We start from the raw sequence: 23,335 nt of genomic DNA on the forward strand, positions 1-23,335 counted from the left end.
GACACCTTCAATTTGGCCTGCTAAAATGCAGGGCAGAAAATGAACTGAGCCACACTGTGCATGGACTGCTGATGTACAGAACTGAATGATTTTTAAGTGAGAGTTATTTTAGGGCACCTAATTTGTGACAATTTTGTTATGGCCACAATAGAAAAGAAATATAAAAGGAACATATTCAGTATTTCACTGCTGAGTTTGTTCATTGTTGGGTTTTTTCATAGATGTCCTCTTTATATGTTACTATGTTAAAGAAGTTCCTTTATATTCCTAGTTTGCTGAGTTTTTCTCAGGAATGTATATAAAGTTTATCAGATGCTTTTTCTGCATCTATTGAGATGATCATATGGCTTTTCAACACTATTCTGTCAATGTGGTGAATTATATTGAATTTTTCTTCTATCTTTTTAATTAATATTTAGGAAAGTCATAACAAATGGAACTTTTCATATAAGCATATAAAGGAAAAGGTTTATGAAGGAACCTTCACTATGGTATGCAAAATTATTTATGCATCAATGCTTACTTTTTATCTTTTTTAAATAACAGCTTTATTGAGGTATAATTCACATACCATAAAACTTCCCTAGTAAAGTGTACAATTCAGTGACTTTTTTTAAGTATATTCAGAGTTATGCAACCATCACACTAGTTTCATTTTATGTTTTCATCACCCCAAAAGAAACCCTGTACCCATTGGCAGTAACTTATTCTCCCCTCCATCCAGGTCCTGGTAACCACTAATCTACTATGTGTTTCTATGAATTTGCTTATTCTAGATCCTTCATATAGATGGAATCACTCAATATGCAGCCTTTTTTCAAGTAGCATTATATTTCAAGGCTCATCCACGTTGTACTATTCATAAGTACTTCTTTCTTTTTATTGTGAAATATTTTTCATTGCATAGAATATAATGGAATATTATATGACTAGATGTGGAATTGCTCAGTCAGATGCTTACTCTGTGTTTAACATTTTGAGAAATGAGAAACTCATTTAACATTTGAAAAAAATTTCTTTGCCTTTCTTTCACTAGCATAAGGTAGAAATCTATGCCATTGATTTAAACCTTTCTCCTTTCCTAAAATAAACATTTAAAGCTATCACTTTTTTCTCTACAGCTGTTTTAACTATAGCCTACAAATTTTAATATATTGTATTTTTGTTATTCAATTTAATATATTCTTCTCACTTTCCTTGCCTTTTCTACTTTGACCTACAGGTTAATTACAGATGTCCTAATCTCTAAATATTTTCAGTTTTTAAATAAGTCTTACTGTTTTTTTATTTAATTCTATTGAGGTCAGCCAAAGATTTCTGAAAATTGATCAAGCATATTTTGGATGATGATCAATGTATACTTGAATTCAATGTGTATTTTACAGATTTTAGGTACAGCACTCTAAAAATGTCCATTAGATCAAGATGGATTGTGATTTTAAACCATACTACATTCTTAATGATGCTATGTCTATTGTTTCATATATTGCTGAGAAAGGTATTGAAAAATACCTACAGTTGTAGACTAGGCTATGTATTTAGTTCTGTCAGTTTTTGCTTCATGTATTTTTAAGCTCTATTAGTCATGTACACACTTAAATTATGTTTTCCTAATGATTTGATCCTTTATCATGCAATGTCTCTTTTCCATTGGTAATAGCTCTTTGTCTTGAGGTCTACATTATGTGATATCAATAAAGCCACTCCAACATTTTAATGCTTACTGTTTGATTGGTATCATTTTTTTAATCCCTTTATTTTCAACCAATATGTGTCTTCACTTTTAAAGTGTATCTGGTAACACTATATGTTAACTAACTTGGATTTAAATAAAATTCAATGTTTTTTAATTAAAAAAAATTTGTAAAAGTGTAACTGGTAGATGGCATATAGTTGGGTATTATGAGACTGAGATTCTCTAGTCTGACAATCACTACCTTTTAATTGGAATGTTTAACCCATTTATATTTAATGTAATTATTGATCTGGTTAATTGGGATTGGGTCTCTTTGTTATTTGTTCCTATTTGCCCCATCTGATTCTTTTGAGATTGATGACATATATTTAATGTAACATATCCAAAATATAATTTCAACATGTGATCAATATAGGACATTATTAGATAATTTATCTTCTTTTTTGAACTTACTGAGGTATAATTGACAAATATATTTGTAAGAAAATTTAAGTGTACATCATGATGATATGATATACATACACATTGTGAAATGATTCTTCCCATTTAGTTAATTAACACATCCATCATTTCATATACTTATGTTTGGGGGTTATTTTTTGTTACTGTTGTTGTTGTTTGGTGAGTACATTTAAGTTCTACTCTCATACAATAAAATGTTATCAACTATAGTCACCATGTTATATATTAGATCCTTAGACCTTATGCATTTTATAAGTAAAAATTTATACCCTTTTACCAACTTGTCTCTATTTCCCTGTCTCCTATTGCCTGGCAACAATATTCTATTCTCTGCTTCTATGCATTCGACTTTTGTTTTTGGTTTTGTTTTGTTTTGTTTCCACACATAACAATCTAAATGCAGTATTTGTCTTTCTCCATTTGGCTTACTTCACTTAGAATAATGCCCTCAAGATCCATCTGTGTGTTACAAATGGCAGGATTTCCTTCATTCTCATGGCTGAATTCTATATTTGAATTATAATTCAGCCATATGTGTGTGTGTCTCCCATCTTTTTTATCCATTCACCCATCAATGGACACTTAAATTATTTGCATAACTTGACTGTGTGAATAGCAATGAACATGAGAGTCCACATATCTCTTTGATGTCCTGTCTTCATTTCCTTTGGATATATACCCAAAAGTGGGATTTCTGGATCATATAATAGTTCTATTTTTATTTTTTTTTTAACAACCTCCATGCTGTTTTCCATAGCTGCTGCACCACTTTACATTCCCAACAGTACACAAGGGTTCCCTTTTTTCCACATCCTTACCAACACTTGTTATCAAATACATTTTTGAGGATAACCATTCTAACAAGTGGGAGGTAATATCTCATTATGATTTTAGATTTACATTTCCCTGATGATTAGTGATGCAGAGCCCCTTTTCATGTACCTGTTGGCCATTTGTATATCTACTTTGAGAAATATCTATTCTGTTCCTTTGCCCATTTTTTACATTTAGACTGTTTTTATGCTATTGAATTGTATGAGTTTTATATATTTTGGATATTAACCCCTTATCATGACTTACAAATATTTTCTCTGATTACATAGATTGCCTTTTCTTTTTGTTGATGGTTTCCTTTGCTGTAGAAGCTTCTTACTGTGATATAGTCCCACTTGCTTATTTTTGCTTTTGTTTTCTTTGCTTTCAGTGAAAAATCCAAAATATCATTGCCAAGATCAACGTCAAGAGCTTACCCCCTCTGTTTTCTTCTAGAAGTTTAACAGTTTTGAGTCTGTTGTTCAAGTTTTTAAACCATTTGAATTATGTTTGTATACAGTGTAAGACAAGGGTCCAGTTTCATTCTCTTGCATGTGATTATCCAGTTTTTTCAACACCAGTTATTGAAAGATTATATTGTATATAACCGTATACTCCATTGTATTCATTGTATATTTATGCCTCCTTTGTTGTAAATTAATTGGCCATATAGACATCGGTTTATGCCAGGATCCTCTTCTAGTCAATTGTTCTATGTATCTGTTTTTATGCCAGTACCATAGAGTTTTGATTACTTTGGCTTTGTAATACAGCGTGAAATCCAAAAGTGTGGTGCCTCTAGTTTTGTTCTTCTTTCTCAATATTAGTTTGTCTACTTTGGGGCTTCTGTGGTTCCATGCAAATTTAAGGAGTTTCTCCTAAGGTGAAAAATGCCATTTGAATTTTGAGACGAATTGCACTGAATCTGTAGATTGCTTAGGGGTAGTATGCACATTTTCATAATATTAATTCTTACAATCCATGGGCACAGAAAATATTCCCATTTATTTGTGTCTTCAATTTGTTTCATCAACACTGTTTTCTGTGTATAGGTCTTTCACCACTTTGGTTAAATTTATTCCTAAGAATTTTATTCTTTTTGATGCAATTATAAATGGATTGTTTTCTTAATTTCTTTGATAGTTCATTACTAGTGTATAGAAACACAACTATCTTTCCATATTAATTTTGTGTCTTGCAACTTTACTGAATTCATTTATTCTAACAGTTTTTTTGGTAGAAACTTTAGGGTTTCCTATATACAATATAATGTCATTGCAAACAGAGATCATTTTACTTATTTTCCAATACGGATGGCTTTTATTATTTTTTCTTACCTAAATATTCTGGTTAGGACTTCCTAACAACAAGTGGAATAAAGGTGGTGAGAGTGGGTATCCTTGTCTTAATTCATTATTAACTGTGGGTTTGTCATATATAACCTTTATTATATTGAGGTACAATCACTCTATACACAGTTTGTTGAGAGTTTTTATTATGAATGCATGTTGAATTTTGTCAAATGCTTTTTCTGCAACTATTGAGATGACTGTATAATTTTTATCCTTCATTTTGTTAATGTGGTATATCATATTGATTGATTTGCAGATGATGAACCATCCTTGCATCCCTGGAATAAACCTCACTTGATCATGGTGTACAATCTTTTTAATGTACTATTGAATTTACTTTGTTAATATTTTGTTAAGGATTTTTGCATCTATGCTCATCAGGGATATTGACCTATAATTTTTTCTTGTAGTGTGCTTGTCTGTTTGGGGTATTATATGGTCTTATAAAGTGAATTTAAAAGTAACCCCCCTCTTCAATTTTTTGGAAAAAGCTTAAGAAAAGTTTATATTAATTCTTCTTTAAATATTTGGCAGAATTCATCAGTGAAGCCATCTGGTCCTGGACTTTTTTTGGTTGGGAGGTTCTGATTACTGATTCAGTCACCTTACTAGTAATTGATCTTTTCAGATTTTCTATTCTGTGTGATTCAGTAATTGTAGGTTGTATGTTTTTAGGATTTATCTATTTTTTCTAGGTCGTCCAACTGTTTGAAGTATAATTGTTCATGGTCGTCTCTTATTTCTCTGGTATCAGCTGTAATGCCTCCTCTTTCATTTATAACTTTTTTTCATTTATAACTGTTCTTTTTTCTTGGTAAGTCTAGGTAAATGTTTTTATCTGTTTTGTTTATTTTTTTAATAGCTTTTAATTTTACTAATATTTTTCCAATTTTTTTTGCAGTATTCCATTTTGCTTTGGTAATTTGTGTCTTCATTTTCATTTGTCTCAAGATATTTTATTTCTCCTTGATCTATTGGTTGTTCAGTAGCATGTTGTTTAATCTCCACATATTTGTGACTTTTCCGGTTTTTTTTTTCTTGTAATTATTTCTAGTTTCATACCTTTGTGGTCAGAAAACATTTGATATGCTCATAATCTTCTTAAATGTATTGATTTGTTTTGTGGCCTAACATATATATAACCTATCCTGGAGAATGTTCCATGTGCACTTGAGAAGAAATGTGTTTTCTGCTACTGTTAATTAAATATTTTGCAAATGTCTGTTAAGCCCATCTGGTCTAATGTGTAGTATAAGTCCATTGCTCCCTTATTGATTTTCTATCTGGATGATCTATACATTGTTGAAAGTGGGGTATTGAAGTCCCCTACTATTATTGTATTGCTGTCCACTTCTACTTTTAGGTCTGTTAATAGTTCCTTTATGGATCTAGGTGTTTCTATGTTGGGTGCATAATTATCTACAAATGTTATATCCTCTTTCTGAATTCACCCCCATATCATTATATGACTTTGTCTCTTATTACAGTCTGTCTTAAGGTCTATTTTGTCTGATATAGAAGAATAACTATCTCATCTTTCTTCTGGTTTCTATTTGCATGGATTATCTTTTTGCATCCCTTCACTTTCAGTCTGTGCCCTTAAGGCTGAAGTAAGTCTCCTGCTTTAGCTTTAATAATCATCTATATACTAATGATTCACAAATGTCCATTTCTATTTAAGATATATACATATATCTCCCATAGGAAGCTGAAATTCAATCTGCCCAAAAGTAAACTCAACTTTCCCTGGTAATTTGCTCTTTCTGTTATATTTTCTATCTCAATGAATGGTAGCATCATTCTCCCAGTTTTTTACTGTATCCTCTTCCTCATACCCTACATCTCTCTTTCCATTTTGACCCCTAACATTTAATTAATTATAACACTATTTCCATTTTTCACGTAATTCTCTTGAATATGTCCTCTCTATGTTCTCATAGTCACCACCTTTGTTCACCAACATATTTCTTCCTAATCAGTTTCCTATTTCCAATATTTTCTCCTCCCTCCAAATCCTCCATACCATAACCAGAAGTGTCTTTCTAAATGAAAGCTACATTCTTGTTATTTTCTTATATGTACTATTTCAATATCTTTCTGGTTTACTTGGGAGAAAATTCAAGTTCACTTATCTCTTTTTACAGTATGCACCAGACACACTGAAACATTTACAGTCCAGGATGATGCTATAATTCTCTCATCTACAAGTCTTTGTATCCCTTATCCCTTTGCCTAAAATACCTTTTCCAAAACTCTCCTCATTGCTAACTTCTACTAATTTTTTTTCATGTCAGATTAATATATTCACTGCTAGAGAAGCAGTCTTGAAATCTTCTAGACCTGTGATGTGTCCAATATCATAGACACCATCATACCTATTGAACACTTAAAATATGGGTAGTCTGGGTAGTCTGAATTGAGATGTACCCTACACCAGAGACTGAAGGATCAGTTTAAAAAAACTATAAAATTATCTTAATAATAATTTTTATATTGGTTACATATGAAATCTTTTGGATGTATTGGGTTAAATAAAATATATTATTGAAATTAATTTTATCCCCTTTAACTTTTTAAATATGGTTGCAACAAAACTCAAAATTATATGTGGCTTACATCATATTTCTATTGGATTACACCTAGACTAGATGAGGAAGAGATCTTTTTTTTCAGAACCCTGTAGTTATTTATTTGTATTTATTTTATCTGTTAAAATTGCTAAATTGCATCATATAGTAGACTGCAAGCACCTAACGAACAGGGGGCTGTCTTGGTAAACATGGTAATTCCAGTGCTAAAGGTATTAAAATAAAAACAGTAATCCCCATTATTCATGGATTCCATATTTGTGACTCTGCCTATGGATTCAATTTACTTACAATCAGGACTAGCAGTGCTTTCAGTCAGTTATGGACAAGCACAGAACAGCAAAAGATAGAAGTCATCCAATGCATATTTTCCTAGCTGAGGTCAAACAAGGTGAGGCTCTGCCTTCTTGCTACAGCTGTCAAATTCAACAAGTGTTTCTTTTCAGTCTATTAGCACCACTTTTCACATTTTTGTGACTTTTGTTGGTGACTTGGCTGTTTACGATGGCTCTGAAGCATAGTGCTTGAAACGCCGTCTAGTGCTTCTAAGCACAAGAAGGCTGTGATGTACCTTATGGAGAAAATACATGTGTTAGATAAGCTCCACTCAGGTATAATAATTATAGTGCTGTTGGCTGTGAGTTAAATGTTAATGAATCAATACGTATTAAGTAAGGTGAAACTGAAACACACATAAAACAAGATTATATATTGGTCAGTTCACAAAAATGTTGTGACCAGAGACTCACAGGAACCTAACTCTGCACTTCCCCTAGGAACAATGGTTCAGTATTTGCTGACTCCGTGTTCCAGCAACTTCACTAGAATTGACTGTATTTGTTGAATGAATGAAGCTGGATCATTTGATTCCAAATCCAAATCTTATGCAAATGCAGCAGTAGTTAAAGTAGTGATTATGGAGCCAAGCTGCCTAGAGTTCAATCTTGGCTCTCTGATTTCCTAGCTGTGTGAGTTTGGCCAAAATACTTTTCTCTGCTTTTTTCTCACAATTAAAAATGTAGATAAAACAGTAGTTGCTAATGGTTTCCAGGGGCTGGGTGTAGGGGGAGGGGACTAACCACAAAAAGGAGGGAACTTTTGGAATCAGGGAAATATTCTTTATTTTGATTGAAGTCATAGTTCTAGAACTACTTATGTTTTTCAAAAGTCACAAAACTGAAAAGGGTAAGTTTTAATTTGTAGAAATTATAACGTAGTAAACTTAACGTTAAGGGGCACCTGAGTGGCTCAGTCAGTTAAACGTCCAACTTCAGCTCAAGTCATGAGCTCAGGTTCCTGGGTTCTAGCCCTGCATTGGGTTCTGTGCTGACAGCTCAGAGCCTGGAGCCTGGCGCCTGCTTCAGATTCTGTGACTCCCTCTGTCTCTCTGTTTCTCCCCTGCTCATGCTCTCTGTCTCTCTCTCAAAAATAAATAAAGATGAAAAAAATTTAAAAAAAATAAATTTGAGGTTAAAAAACGGGTAATAGTTAAGATTAAAGGAATAATGCACATAAGACATTTTATGCTTACCTACTTGCATAGATACTCTTTACATATTAGCAATCATTCTAATAACATTAGACAGGGAAAGGTTAGACTGTGTAAGAAAAAGCAGAGTGGGCTCATGAACCAGGGTTCTAATTCGACTTTTTCATATATTAGCTAGAGGCTGAATTCCGTTTATGGGAGTTCATTTTTTTATAATAAAGGTTGAATTCAACATGTGTCAAATACCTGTGCAAACCATAGGGCCACATAGTAATGTGAGAACGTGACTGGTACTCAAAAGACAGCGATACAAAATTACAAGACCACATACTGGGGAGTATAGGTCACCTCCCCAAGGTAGAATGCAGTGCGTTGTGAAATGGAACACAAGGGGGCGCATCTCTTTTAAGAACCTTGGTCCTTAATCCTAGTCAAGTCTCTATTGGCTCCTGGTCTATTTTGAAGACAACCCAACAGCTCTACTGAGGTTTGAACATACCTCAAACTCAAATACCAATGCCAAGAGGAAAGAAGAGCCGAGTTTCTCAGAACTGGACTGGTCTGAGTTTCTGGACAGGACCGTGACGAAGGAAGGAGGTAGGCATTCACCATTCACCTTCACAACTCCGTGACAGCCTAGTGTGAAGAATGAGCTGGGTCATTTCACTGCTGTTATCTGGGTCGCAGATGTCTCAGGAGTTCCCACCCCAGAAGGCACTGCTGACCCTGCCCAGGCACCCAGTGGTAGTCACTGCCAGAACCTCATCACGGATGGCCGGGGTCCCCTGTGAGCCGACAGGTTAGAGCCGGTAATAAAATGCTGCACTTGGGCTCTTCCTTGAGGAGCCAAGTGTGGTTTCAACCATCAACCTGAGCCAGAAGTTCGACCCCAAATCTCCTCCCACAACCACGCAGGGCACCCGTTGAATCCGTGTCCCTCACAGGGCCTGACAACTGTCACGTGACAACCGCCACGCACCCGATGGCAGGGGCCACAGAACGTGTGGTTTGGCTCCTGTTAACTTCAACTTGGACCCGAGTGCAACCAACATAAAAGTTTGAGGTAGCAAGTTTCCTTGCCTTTAAGTTCACCCTCAGCAAACGGACTCCAAAAAGTGCTCCTCACGCCGGAAGTGCACTAATCCGCAGCACGTGGGGTTGCCAGGGCGCTCTTCACGTGACTGGGCGGGACCTCGTGAACATTGTAGCCAATGGTAGCCCGAGAGGGCGGTGCCTGTGACGCGCCGGGACCTATCCCGGAAGTGGGGCTGTGGTGGGGGCGGGAAAGGGCGGGGAGGCCGGGGTGTGGAAAGTGTGGCGGCCCCGCCCCGTCTCTTGGAACTGCCGGGGCCGCCACCGCTGCCGCCGCCGCAGCTGTAGGGGACCGGCGCCGGTGCGCAGGCAAAAGGAGCTCTTTCCCTGCTGAAAGGTGAAGACATGGGGAAAAGCTGGTAGGGCCGGGACCGGAGCGAGGCAGGGCCGGAGAAGGCGACCGGAGCCGAGTCCAAAACTAGGGAAGGAGGAAGGATGGATGGGGGAACGGAGGAGAGCGCGGGACCCGCCAGGGCTCAGGCCCTTGCGGGGCCGGGCCGGGCCGGGCCAAGGATTCCGGCAGGACAAGGGGGCGCCTGAGAGGCCGGGGCGACGGCGCCAAAGGCTGGAGGGCGGGGTGCACGCCTGCTGCCTGGGGGCCAGGTGCTGTTGACCAGGTCCTGTTATCCCCATCCTTCTCGGGGATGTGCGGCCTGGGCTGGGTCCCCCGCAGTGAGGATAAGGGCGGCGGCGGAGGGCCGGGTGGCGCGGCGCGGCGCTGTGCGGGAAGGTCGCCGGTTTCTCCTGCGGTGGGACGACGGGGGCCGAGATTTGCTGCTCCCCGCGCCGGTGAGTGCCCAGGGCGGGTATCCCCCACCCGCTAGGAGCTCATCTGCGACCTCCCTCCCTACCTCCCCACCAATGGATGGAAAAGTTTGTAGAGGCCGGAGTTAGAAGTGCCCCCTATTCTTTTGTGGGTGTTCTATAAATGAAAAAATAATAGATCCATGATGTTTGGTACGTAACCTGTCCGAAATGTGATGTTTCCCTGCCTGCGTTCCCGTTGTTAAAAAGCAAACACAAACTTTTTGTATAGTTCCCTGGGAAAAGCTAGCATCTCCCCAGCCCACCATGGCGGATGAAATTGATTTCACTACTGGAGATGCTGGGGCTTCCAGCACTTACCCAATGCAGTGCTCGGCCCTGCGCAAAAACGGCTTCGTGGTTCTCAAAGGACGACCATGCAAAATAGTGGAGATGTCAACTTCCAAAACTGGAAAGCACGGTCATGCCAAGGTAAGTGCCCTTCCAGGTCTCTCTTTGCGTTGGGGTTTTAATCATTTGTATTACAGTGCGGAACATGAGATTTCCATATTTATAACTTTGTAATAATCACAATTTTTTCTTCCCACAGTTACCGGGTGACCAGCTATTGCTTTGCATACTGAAATATAGCTTTTCCTTTTGGGGCCCTTATAATGTTTCATTTAACTGGGAAATGAAACTTTCCTGAAATCCTAGTGACTTAGAATAATCTATTCAGATGAGAAAATGTGTTCTAACATAACTTCATTTTTCTTATGCATCTTATAATTGAATTACTGGACTATATATGATATTGGGTCTGGATATGTCATGAAACTGTTTAGTTTGGTTCACTGCTTCTCAAGTCAATGACCACTACTTTTTTTTTTTTAAGAAAATAAAATTAGATGACCTTGGAGGGAGAAAGAATCTGTCATAATCAGCTTTGGTATTGTGCTCTTGTGTATGTAATGAGTGATATACTTGGCAAAGATTAAACAGGTTTCCTGTTCTCCCTTTTCTGCTAGGTTCACCTTGTTGGAATTGATATTTTCACGGGCAAAAAATATGAAGATATTTGTCCCTCTACTCACAACATGGATGTTCCAAATATTAAGAGAAATGATTATCAAGTGAGTACCAATTTCCTGTAAAATGCTGGTTGTTTCTTAAAGTTGCAAATACATTCTACTGTTAACTGTAATTTAACAAAACCTGGGAGTAGTTTTGTAGGTTTTTCTAACCAAATATTAGGCACCACTTATCCTAAAAATTGGAAAAATAGTGATATTTAACACTTGTACCTTATCTATAATTATTGCTAATTTGCTATTTTTTTAACATTTTGAATTTTTAAAAAGTTGAACATGTCTTATTGTTTCTCAGATCAAGTGACTGCATTTTGTGACTGAATAAGTCCAATGTTTGGTAAAACTGCTCTTTGTTGTAAACTATTTCAAATGTAGGTAACTCCCTCCCTGGTATTTTATTTCTTTTCACTTCTCAAACCTAAGACTTTATAAAGTCTTTGGGATTCATGTTCCACCAACCAAGTTTGTGTATTAATGAATGTGAGTTAGAATTTGGTATTCTTAAATAGGGAAGTCAGCCGAAAGCCATTAGTATAAAAGATGAAGTACCTGGCCACTGCATATAGTAAAGAAAATACAAAACTATGTAATTGTTTTATTTACATTCAGTGACCATGCTGTGACCTTTTGTTAAATTATAGGTATAAACTTCCAAGTTTTAGTTCCAATTATATATTTGGATAGGTCATGTGTAATGATAACATTTTGTTGGTTTGGGAGAATTGATGGTAACCAAACCATTGACCTCATAGGATGTGGGAGCTCAGATTAATCATAACTAAAGTCTCTCTTGTAAGTCTTCAATCTCAGTGACAAGCATACCATATACAGAACTCTTTTCTGTTATATTTTACACAGTGAAAAATACAAGTGTGATACCTAGATTTTTTAAATTCATTTTAAACTGACTTCTTGCTATATCTTTTATTGTATTATGTAATTTTTAGAGCATGTTACCTTCAGCTGCAAGTCCCATATGACTTCCTTTTACTCTTTATTCACACATAATGTAAACATATTTTTACATAGTTTTAATCTAGTAAGTTTTATATTTTCATTTTCCCATTTATAAATATTTTCTAGGTTTCTTTGGAGTCTTTGTAGACATTTGAATTGTCTTATTATAATAGCGTATGGGCTTTTTTTTTTTTTTAATCAGGCAAATTTGGGTTTGGATCTAGTTCTGCCACTTTCTAGCTGGACAACCTTGGACAAATTATACAATCTCTCTGAGACTCAGTCTTCCCATCTACAAAGGAAGGATAATGTGAGGATTAAATGAGAAAATGTATACCGTAATTACCTCATAAGTAGATATGTACCAAAAAGTAGTCCTTTTCTGCTCCCCCTTTTCCTGTATAAAAATTCCATTTAATCATTCCATTATGCTTGGAGCACCTAATTTAGACATGGCTTATAGTGGGTGCTCAATAAACATTTGTTAAATGCATATGTGATTATTCATTGAAGTAAGGATAGTGCAGCTAAGGCTAAGCATAGACTTTTCTTTTGCCAAAAATGGATTTCTGTTTTTTTATCCTTAACATGTGAATGCTTTGAATATTCAATATTCATTATATACATTAATACGCATTCAACATAGAATGCTTTTGCCTTTGAGTGTTTCAGAAAGATAGTATCAGTAATTCATATAATTACTACCATGATCAAATTAGTCAATCATTGGGGCACCTGGGTGATTGACTAATTGTAAAAAATATTGTGCTCTAGGCAAAGGCTGACTTACCTCGTTCCCTTTACCTTAGTCTAGGCCATGCTGTATCCCCAAATAAAACCCAAACCAAATTTTTCCTTTAAGTCTTTTCAGTCGGTTAAGCATCTGACTCTTGATTTCGGCTCAGGTCGTGACCTCACCGTCAGGGCTCTGTGCTAATAGCTGGGAGCCTGCTTCAGATTCTCTCCCTCTCTCTCTCTGCCGCTCCCCCATGCACACACGATCTCTCCGTCTCTATCTCTCTCCCCCTCTCTCTCAAAAATAAATAAATATTAAAAAAAATTAGTCAATCATTGATTGGAGCTCCAGATTTAACATAAAGGAAAATTTAGTTTGGGTTTTATTTGGGGACACAACAGGACCCAGACCAGGGTAAGGGGAATGAGGTAAGTGATGCCCTTGCCTAGAGCACAAATTTTTTTTTTTTTAAGTTTATTTATTTTGAGAAAGAGAGAGAGAGAATCCCAAGCAGGTTCTGTGATGTCAGCACAGAGCCTGACTCAGGGTTTCATCCCATGAACAGTGAGATCATGACCTGAGCTGAAATCAGAAGTGGGACATTTAACCAACTAAGCCACCTAAAAGGAAAAATCAGTAATTCAAATTTTGTCTTTATTTAAAATTTTGATACTTTGTTCATCATGGAATTTTTGTATTAATTTTAGTTTTAAAATATGTGATCACTGATGAGTTTTTTTGGTGCCACCTTAAATTTTGCACTCAGAACAAGTGCTTCACTTTCCTCATCCTAGTGTCAGCCTTTGGTATGTAGTCTGTACCGGATCATGGATAAGAGAATGACTCATGCCAGATAGGCTGGGTCCGAATCCTTACTTTAACACTTACTAATTACGTGACCTTGGTTGGCAAGTTATTGAACCTCTTGCCTTTTTTTCATTATTTATAAAGTGAAGATAAGAATGGTAAACCTCATGGGAGGTTTAGTTAGTTAATACTTAGAACAGTGCCTTGCATCGTAAGTACTCAGTGATCATACCCCTTTGTTATCAAGTCACCATATAATACTTATTTCTGTTCATTTAAAAAATTTAGCTCTGTGGGCCTTTTCAGTTATATTTATTGTGCTGTGGTGGTCTTCATGCACGTATCCATGCCAAATACGTACAAGGTATGAACCTGGAGTTGGGAGGAAATAGTTTCTATCAAAGACAATATTGGAACAATTGATAAATTTGAATATGGACTATATATTAAATAATATTTTAGCAATATTACATTTCCTAATTAAAAAAAATAAGTTGGTTATATAAGAATTTGTCTTTTTTGGGAAAGAAAAAAAAATTTGTCTTTCTTGCTAAAGAATCATGATTTTTGAAACATACTCAAATGGTTTAGTAAAAAGAAGAAAAGAACAAGAATGTATATTCTATGTATTTTATGTATTCATATATACATAAATGCACATGTGGTTAAATGTTAATGGGTGAATCAAGGGGAAAAATATGGGATTTTGATGTATTATTTTTGTAACTTTACATATATCTGAAATTTTAAAAATAATTTGTGTAAGAAGATCAAATAATTTTCATTATTTAATTTTATTTTTCTACAGTTTTATTTTTGAAAATTTTAATTTTATTTCATATAGCAATTTATTTTAATAAGATGTTTAATTTTTTAAAATGTTGTTTTACTAGATATTTTATAATGTCTATACGTATTTTATTTGAAATGCTTTATATTTCATCCCACAGTTTAACTGATGAATTCTTAACTCTTTAAAAATAAAATACCACCATTATATAAATAAATATCAAAGTATCAGTAGTATTATTTGACTTTTATGTTTCAGTCACTAATGGCAGTGGGAACCTTTAATTCTCGAAATAGACAAGTTCTACTTCAGGGAATTGCTAAAGAGCCAAAATCAAAAAGATCTGCCTTGTAAGCCTGTGGCTATTTAGAATTATATAATAAATGATGTTGGAAAAACTGGACAGCCACATGCAAAAGAATGAAACTAGATTATCTTACACCATATACAAAAATTAACTCAAAATTGGTTAAAGACTCGAATATAATTCCTGAAACCACAAAACTAGAAGAAAACATTTGTGGTAAGCTTCTTGACATTGGTCTTGGCATTACACTTTTGGTTCTGACACCAAAAGCAAAGGCGGCAAAAGCAAAAATAAATGAGTGGGACTACATCAAACTAAAGTGTTTCTGTACAGCAAAGGAAACCACCAACAAGATGAAAAGGCAACCTACTGAATGGGAGAAAATATTTGCAAATCATATATCTGATAAGGGGTTAATGTCCAAAATATATAAAGAACTCAATAGTAAAAAATAAACCCCAAGCAATTTGATTAAAAAATGGGCAGAGGATCAAAACAAACTTTTCCAAAGAAGATACACAGATGGCCAACAGATACCTGAGAAGATATTCAACATCACTAATTAACAGGGAAATTCAAATCAAAACCACAATGAGATATCATTTCATACATGTTAGAATGGTTGTTATCAAAAAGACAAAAAGTGACAATTATTGGAAAAGATCTGGAGAAAAAGGAACTTCTTGGACTGTTGTTGGGAATTTAAATTGGTATAGTCACTATATAAAACAGTATGGAGGTTCCTCAAAAAATAAAAGTAGAACTATCATAATAATCCAGCTATACCACTTTCGGGTATGAAAACACTAATTTCAAAAGCTATATGCACCCAGATGTTCATTGCAGCATTGTTTACAGTAGCCAAGATATGGAAACTGCCTAAATGTCCATTAATGGATAAATGAATAAAGAAGATGTGGTATACATATACAACTGATTACTACCTTGTCATGAAAAAAAGGAAATGTTGACATTTGCAACAACCTGGATGGAACTTGAAGATATTATGCTAAGAGAAATAAGTCAGAGAGAGAAAAAGAAACACTGTATGATTTCACGTCTATGTGGAATGTAAAAAACAAATGAACAAAAAGAAAACAAAACGTATAGAGCAGATTGGTGGTTGGTTTTAGAGATGAAGGGGATTGGAGAATGAGTGAAATGGGTAAAGGAGGTCAATTGTATGGTGATGGATGGTAACTAGAATTATTTTGGTGATCACTTTGTAGTGTATACAAAGATTGGTACAATAAAAAAAACTACACTTCTGCCTCAACCTCCTTGTTTCCCACTCCTCTCCCAACTACCTCACAAATGTTTGAGTGATGTAAAGATGAATTAAAAGGATTTGTAGTTGCTTTGAGGATGCTTTTTGTTTTTGAGGTTTTAGACGTGTGCAAAAGCTGAAATCTGATGAGATATCTGTGGGAAGCCATAGCCAGATTTGGTAGTGCCATAGAGAGGAGATTTGAAATCTACCTCTATGGTAGGTTTGTGTTACAAACAGTAACACAAAGCAGTAAAGGGAGTAAGGACCAAATCTTCAACTCCTTTTGTGTTTGTCAATGTTAGCATCTGGTATTCTGAACAATTGCCTTTTATAAAATCTGTTAGAAGTCTAGGCACCTGTTGCTGGATGGTAGGATAGTTCTATTTTTGTTTTTTTGAGGAGCCTCCATACTGTTCTCCAGAGTGGAAGTGGCTGTACCAGTTTGCATTCCCCCCAGTAGTCACTTATATGTGGAATTTCAGAAACAAAACAGATATGGGAAGGCAGTGGGGGGAAGAGAAGAGACTGAGGACTGATGGAAGGGGGTGGGAGATGGGCTGGAGGGGTGAAGGGCATCAAGGAGGGCACTTGTGATGAGCACTGTGTGTTGTATTTAAGTGATAAATCACTGAATTCTACTGAAACCAGTACTACACTATACATTAACTAAAATTTAAATAAACTTAAAGAAATCTAGACATACTGTATATGCTTCTAGAATAAATAAGTACAGCCTGGCTATTTCATCATTCCTGTAATAAAAAAAAATCAGCAATATCAAAACTGTGTCTCTTTGTAGGTTAGATTGTGTTTGTTTCATTAACGTCATCAACAAGCAAATGTTTGTCTTTAAAAAAAATCTAATGTTAATAGTAAACTGGACACCAAAAGTTTTCTACAGAATTTTGTTCATAATCAAATTATAAAACACATTGTAATCATGGAAAACTAAAATTAACTTTATGCCCATTAATAGGAAAACAGTTAAATCAGTTACAATCTATTTATGCAGCTGTGAAGTAGTTAAAGAGACTGAGGTAGGCCTATAGTTTCCAATTTGGAAAGATTTCTAAGACATACTGTTAAGTGAAAACAACTTGCTGAAAAATACCTGTAATATCCCATTTATGTTTTTTTGACACAAAAAGTGACATTGATTCAAAGAAAAGAAAAAAACCTGACAAGATGTCTATCCCATGGCTCCCTTCCCTCCCCACTCCTGCTCCTCTTCAGCTCCCAGGGCCTGAATCCTGGATAGGGCTAGGTAACAGGACAGCCCTTCAGATGAGGTCAGCAACATTGACGAGCATCTCCTCAATTGAGGATTTGTGGAAGGTCTCGATATCTCAAAGAGTCCTCCTGTCTTCTTCTGTCACCATGTTAAGGGCCACACCCTTATGGCCAAATCGTCCACCAGGACCAACTCTGGATAGTTTCCCCTGTTGGTGGGAAGGTCATAGTTGATGACTAAAGAAACCTGATGCGTATCAATGCCTCTGGTCTAGGTCAAGGGCTTAAGAAGACGCAACCTATCCAGAAAGGGTTGAAGTATACATGTAGGCAGCCAAAGGAAGGCAAAGGAAACAAACATCCCCTTCCTTCCAACAACCTAAGACATGTCAGATTTTTTTCCAAGTTACTAATTTCCTGAAGAGGGACATGAGCAGACCCCATGTAGACGGAATCACCTTGGATTCTCATTTATTTTTTCTAAAGCAACTATATTTGTATTGTGCACATACACATAAATGCTTCAGGGCATATTAGAGAGAGAGAGAGAGAGAGAGAGAGAGAGAGAGAGAGAGAGAGTTGGGGGAACGTGGTGTGCAGGAAGGAGTGAACTTATACTTTTAATCTATACATCTTTTATGGTTTTGTATGTTTAGCATTATTTAAGCTCAGAATATATTAACGTATTACTGTGTACTTGTACAAATTAATGTGGATTGCAACTTAACTATGTAAATATTACAAAGTGATATAATCTAATCACTGCAAATGATATAATTTCTTTTAATAGCTGATATGTATTCAGGATGGTTACTTATCCCTGCTGACAGAAACCGGTGAAGTTCGTGAGGATCTTAAGCTGCCAGAAGGTGAACTAGGTAAAGAAATAGAAGGAAAATACAATGCAGGTGAAGATGTACAGGTAAAGACCTAAGGGGAGATTGCTTTTTATAAGAACTGTGGCATAAACTAGTTAGCAAAAAATGGCAAATATGAAATGTAGTTTTTAAATACTGCTCTATGAGATGGTTTTCCCATGATACCCCGAGAGGTCCATTACCAAAGAAAGTATCAAAGTTCACTTTTTGCTAAGCAGACACTGCCAACCCCAAATTTGTTTTGAAGACCAGCACCTGAGCTATGAAAGATAAGAAAAGATGGCATGGGAATACTAAAGCGTGAAGGTGATTTACTCTTTGTCTTTGCTATGACTCTCAGAAGTATGACATCTGATAAGTATTGAGACATTCATAGCTCTTATTCTTCCCGTTTCCTGGAAGTCACCTTAAAAACCACAGTTTGAGAAATTTTACTTTGGAAAACTATAAAGAAAGTAGGTTATCTGGTCTTGGAATACCTCTTTCCAAAGTCAGCATGTATAAAATATCCACAAATATCCAGTATATAATAACATATCTTATATATGTATTGCCTTCTGAATAACTTTTTGCCTGCATTTTTCCCTTCTAGGTGTCTGTTATGTGTGCAATGAGTGAAGAATATGCTGTAGCCATAAAGCCCTGCAAATAAATGGGAACATCAGGCATGAGCAAAATGTTAGGTCTGGATCAACCACAGATCTAAAGTTTGGGTCTAAGTTGTCACCAAAGCTATGGCCTTCATAAGCCACCTCATTTTTTTAAATTGTTTTGAAATTGTACTCAGTTAGTTTTGTAGGCAATTGGTAATTTAAAATCATCAAGTTTGTAATTCTTTTTTTTTTTTTTTAATTTTGTAGGTGTCTTTCCTATAACTTTCCTGTGGTTTTCAGTGAGTACAAGAAATAGATAAGATGGCTTCAGCAGATATGATTTGTCTGAGCAAATCATTCCTGAATTTTAGTTGATAGATAAACCAGGGCTTAAAATCAGACAATGTAGCATCTAGTGGTATCAAAGTACCACATTTAAGTTGAATTGTTCTGCATTAATTTCAGACCTAATATAGAATGAGTTGATTGTGGATTGGAATTGTCACAGTTTCAGCCTGTGTGTGGCAAGCACAAATCCTTAACCAAAAATCATGTTATCAAAAAGTGTCAGTTTTCTTAGTAGGCATGTGCAGCCACCTGTATTACCTCAGTCATACTTTCCTTTGCCAAATTGTTGCAAGACTAAACATAACCTTATATGTAGTGATTTTGCTACCTGCTCATAGTTGACAGACATTGAACTGTAGGTTGACTGTTATTAGCAAGTCAGATTACAAAGGAGGAGTCTACAGGGGACAGTGGCAAAGGGGATTGGTTAGAGCTATAGGTTTTTACTTGAGGCCTGTGTAACTGGCATAAAAATAGAAAGTTTCTTTCTAGTTATGTTTTTGCTTTTTGTTCTCTCTCTGTATTTAAAGGAGTGACCTGCTTTATAGGATGCTATGCAGTGCTTTTTATCAATATGTTGAATAAATTGTTGGTATTTATAGTAGTCCCTCCTTTCCAACCATTTTTAAGTACATTTTTTGGCATTAAAATATTTAGTTGTCCAGCAAAACTGGATATTCTTTAAATTGATTTGGAATATTTGTTAAATTTATGTACACTTTTTCTAAAGTGAATTGAAAGTGCATCATGGAGCAAGAGTTACTTTCTGTGATGATTATTTTTCTTACTTTGAGAAGTACATGTATTTTTTTCTGATTGTTATGTACTTAATTCGGTTACCAGTGTGAAACATAACTAGGAAAGAATTCTAAAAACTGAATAATTTAAAAAAGTGTTTTAGGTGACTCAGCTACATTTCTCTTCGTATATCTTATTTCCAGGATTCTAGACACTGTCACAGGGTTTGCAAGGACCTTTGACTTAAAAACAATCATTATATTGAAATTAAACTTAGAACAAAATCACTACTTCAGTAATCATTCTCTAAGACTGATTATGAGACCTTTCTCATCATGCCTTGATCTCTGAAAGACCTTTGTTCCTATCATCTGGAGGAAAACATATATGATGCTGTAACCGATCTAATCAGTAACTAAAAATAGTATTAGGCACTTGATCTTAGCCAAAAGGCCGAGAAGCAATACTGAAAATAGTATTAGGAACAGAAGATCCCATAGGTTTAGTTACTTAATTTGTGCACATTTTTAAATCTTGTATAGGCCTCAGCAAACCCATTTGGAGAAGAAAACAGGATACTTAAGAGAAATGCAAGGAGAATTCTAAAGCACAAGAAATATAGAGGTTATAGTTAACCATTTTAGCATAACATCTTAGCTTTTGCCCATCTGAAGCACAATTAGGAATTAGGCTAAATTCTTTCCAGTATTCCATCTAAGTATCTACTTCATACTGCTCTAGTGTTTTAGTAGTCTGTTCTGTGCGTTTTACTTGTTACTGGTTGGCATTGTTATCCACAGGAATTCCAGGAAGTTCTCAATCTGTGCTGCTTGCTGGTCACTCACATGGCCCCAGTTAACCATACTAGTGTTCTGGTTTACTGTTAATTCTGGATTAGCATGCCCTTGTTGTTCCTAACTTGTCAAACTTCACATAAATACATTTCAATTGTGAGGTAAGCATATGTGAATTATAATGCATCTCTATCTTCATACCTTGAATGGCAAAAGCTATTTATGCATAAATATTTTAAGTACCATAATGAAATGTAAATACTCTTCTGATATATAAGTATAGATTTTAAAGATATGGGACTGTTTATTTTCACATAAGTCAGTACATGTTTCTCTAGAACAAAATATTTCATTTAGTAAAGCTTTATAAATTGTATTAAAAGGAAGCAGGTAAACGTATTTTTTAACATAGAACAGCAGTAACTTCATTCTTTTTGACATCAGAAATACTAAAAGTTGATTCCTAGTATTTGTTGTACTTTTTTGTAGCAAATGTTAAATATCACAGGTTACCATGTATAGAGTGTAGACTGTCATGTTGATAGATTATACGATGATACACCATTTTTGTCGGCAGGCATTTCACCAATTTATATACAATATTAACAAGTGGAATATTTGTTTCTTTCTAGAGCAACATATTTTATTTCTACTGTGAAGACTTTGTTATACCTTATTTGCTACTACAAAGTTGAATACCCTCTGAAATAGATCAAATCATTGCTACTTTGACTTAGCATTTGCCTCATAGACATAATTATGATATTTCATTCTCCCCTCCAAGGGCTGTCTGTCACTTGAAATTGTTGCTAACCAAGCTCTTGAATCCGTTACCATTTATGGTACAAAATTCTGTACCAATGCTTTATAACAATTACCAAAACTCTCCTGCAGCCGGAGCATGATATCTTTAATAGGAGATGCTATAATAAAATGTTTAGGCTATAAAATTTGGGGACACAATTTTTCATTATAGCACAATGTGGAGTATGTGCATATGCACACCCAGCTTTGTATGTTTGTTCTTTTTACAAAGTCCTTTCAACTCTTAAAAGTACTGTAGTCTGGTAGTGCCTCAAATGTTGTGACTTTTTTTTTTTTAATTTACAACTTTTCCAGAATTTGTTTTTGTAACTTTAAAGTTTCTCAATTAGATTATTTCTAGTTGAGCTGTAATTTGAATGCATTGTTCTCAGGGCTGTTTGTGCTAAGAGCTGAAGTTGCATTATTTTAAAGCTGCCTGAAAGTATATTGCCAAATTTTCCCAAATTGTAATACAATGATAACATGCAAATAAAAATCCTTAACATCAAAATACTTAACCTAAGTATTAAAACAAAATGGGAACATTGATAACATCTATACTGAAATCTTGCCATATAGTTTTCATTGTAGAATAGACTTTGGTAGTCTTATCTTAGAACCCAAACCTTAATGATCTATCTGAAAGCATTTCTTTGGCATGGACCCCAAAGATAGTTTTTAGAGCCAGACAAATAGGTAGTGGTTCTCAAACATATCTAGGGACAACAGATCAAAAATTCGTAATGCTCTTTGGGTACATGAAAATGTTTACATACTGAATTCTATAATATGAACCACAAACAAATTTACTATGAGAAAACATGGCTCTTAAGCAGTATAAGAGCAAACTCTGAGCATATTTCCATAAACCGTATGTTATATTGAACTGATCAACAGTTGAAAATTTTCTAACTTTACTTAGGCATAATATTTTATAGTTTTTAAGCCTTTTTTTCTCCTAGCATTCAGACAAGTAATAGACAACAAAGGCTTATGAAAAATTTATTGTGGAAAATCTTAAAATTGAGAAAATTCAATCTATTAACTTTAATCTATTAAATTTTTTTTCTCTGAACTGGATATATGGCATCATTATTTGATTTTAGCGGGAACATTTGGATTTAGCTTATGGAACACAGATGTTCTGTGAGAACATGACTTGAAGTCACTATATAATTTAATGTTTCTCCATTAAGTATACATCTGAACATCAACTTAACTACCAAGTGAGGTCAAGTGCCTGAAAAGTGCTATCTACATCTAATTAGCATGTTTTCCTTGTGTGAAAGAGGCATCTTATAGCAATGCATATCGAGCTTTCTTTCACCTGCTAGAAACATACTTGTTGCCAAACTTTACCAACCACTACTATTCCTCTCGCCTTAGAATTGGATGAAACCTATTTTACAATTGAGAGAGAGGTTATTTTATTTATATGAAGTCCCTAAAACTATTTCTTGGTATTGGTAGACTTAGGTTCATCTTAGTTCATGATTGTATTTTTTAAAAACTCTGGACACCAAACTATATTCAGTGATGACTGTACAGCTTGTCATAAGTCATAATTGTGATCTTTCTTGAAAGGAATTCTTTATTATGGTTAATACCTACTATAAATGAGCACTCTTGTGCTTGTTACAAAATACAATGCACATTACTAGTTCTCTGCTAGTATAATGAAAATGGCTAGTTCCATATTATTATGTACTTGTGTTCTCCTCTCCAAAAAGGAAATAGTTGAAATGGCATTGTCTAA

General features: G+C 35.3%; 1 protein-coding gene, 1 long non-coding RNA gene and 1 other non-coding gene across 5 annotated transcripts in view; 1 reads left to right on the forward strand and 2 right to left on the reverse strand.

Moving 5' to 3' along the window:
* LOC132683378 (uncharacterized) overlaps window positions 1-9,510 on the reverse strand; it is a 67,771-nt gene extending 58,261 nt beyond the window's left edge. Inside the window, exon 1 of the long non-coding RNA XR_009612196.3 lies at window positions 8,900-9,510. This is a non-coding gene — a long non-coding RNA (uncharacterized LOC132683378). The remainder of the gene's footprint in view (window positions 1-8,899) is intronic.
* A 176-nt stretch (window positions 9,511-9,686) lies between these two features.
* Window positions 9,687-22,869, forward strand: EIF5A2 (eukaryotic translation initiation factor 5A2). Of its 3 annotated transcripts, none has more exons than XM_060639209.3 (5): window positions 9,687-9,829; window positions 10,529-10,728; window positions 11,265-11,369; window positions 18,215-18,346; window positions 18,895-22,869. In XM_060639209.3, the coding sequence occupies exons 2-5, from the start codon at window positions 10,564-10,566 to the stop codon at window positions 18,952-18,954; spliced, it is 462 nt and encodes a 153-aa protein (XP_060495192.1). In that variant the 5' UTR covers window positions 9,687-9,829; window positions 10,529-10,563; the 3' UTR covers window positions 18,955-22,869. The 3 variants fall into 3 exon arrangements, with proteins under 3 accessions (XP_060495192.1, XP_078288287.2, XP_078288286.2); XM_078432161.2 differs by lacking the exon at window positions 9,687-9,829 and adding an exon at window positions 9,851-10,281 and having other exon boundaries at window positions 18,215-18,302; XM_078432160.2 differs by lacking the exon at window positions 9,687-9,829 and adding an exon at window positions 9,855-10,281.
* Window positions 17,747-17,889, reverse strand: LOC132684475 (small nucleolar RNA SNORA67). The gene has a single exon (XR_009612685.1). It is a non-coding gene; the product is annotated as a small nucleolar RNA SNORA67 (small nucleolar RNA).
* Window positions 22,870-23,335: the final 466 nt, after the last annotated feature.

This window comes from Panthera onca, chromosome C2, assembly GCF_046562875.1.
Source record: "Panthera onca isolate mPanOnc1 chromosome C2, mPanOnc1 haplotype 2, whole genome shotgun sequence".
NCBI classification, from domain to species: domain Eukaryota; kingdom Metazoa; phylum Chordata; class Mammalia; order Carnivora; family Felidae; genus Panthera; species Panthera onca.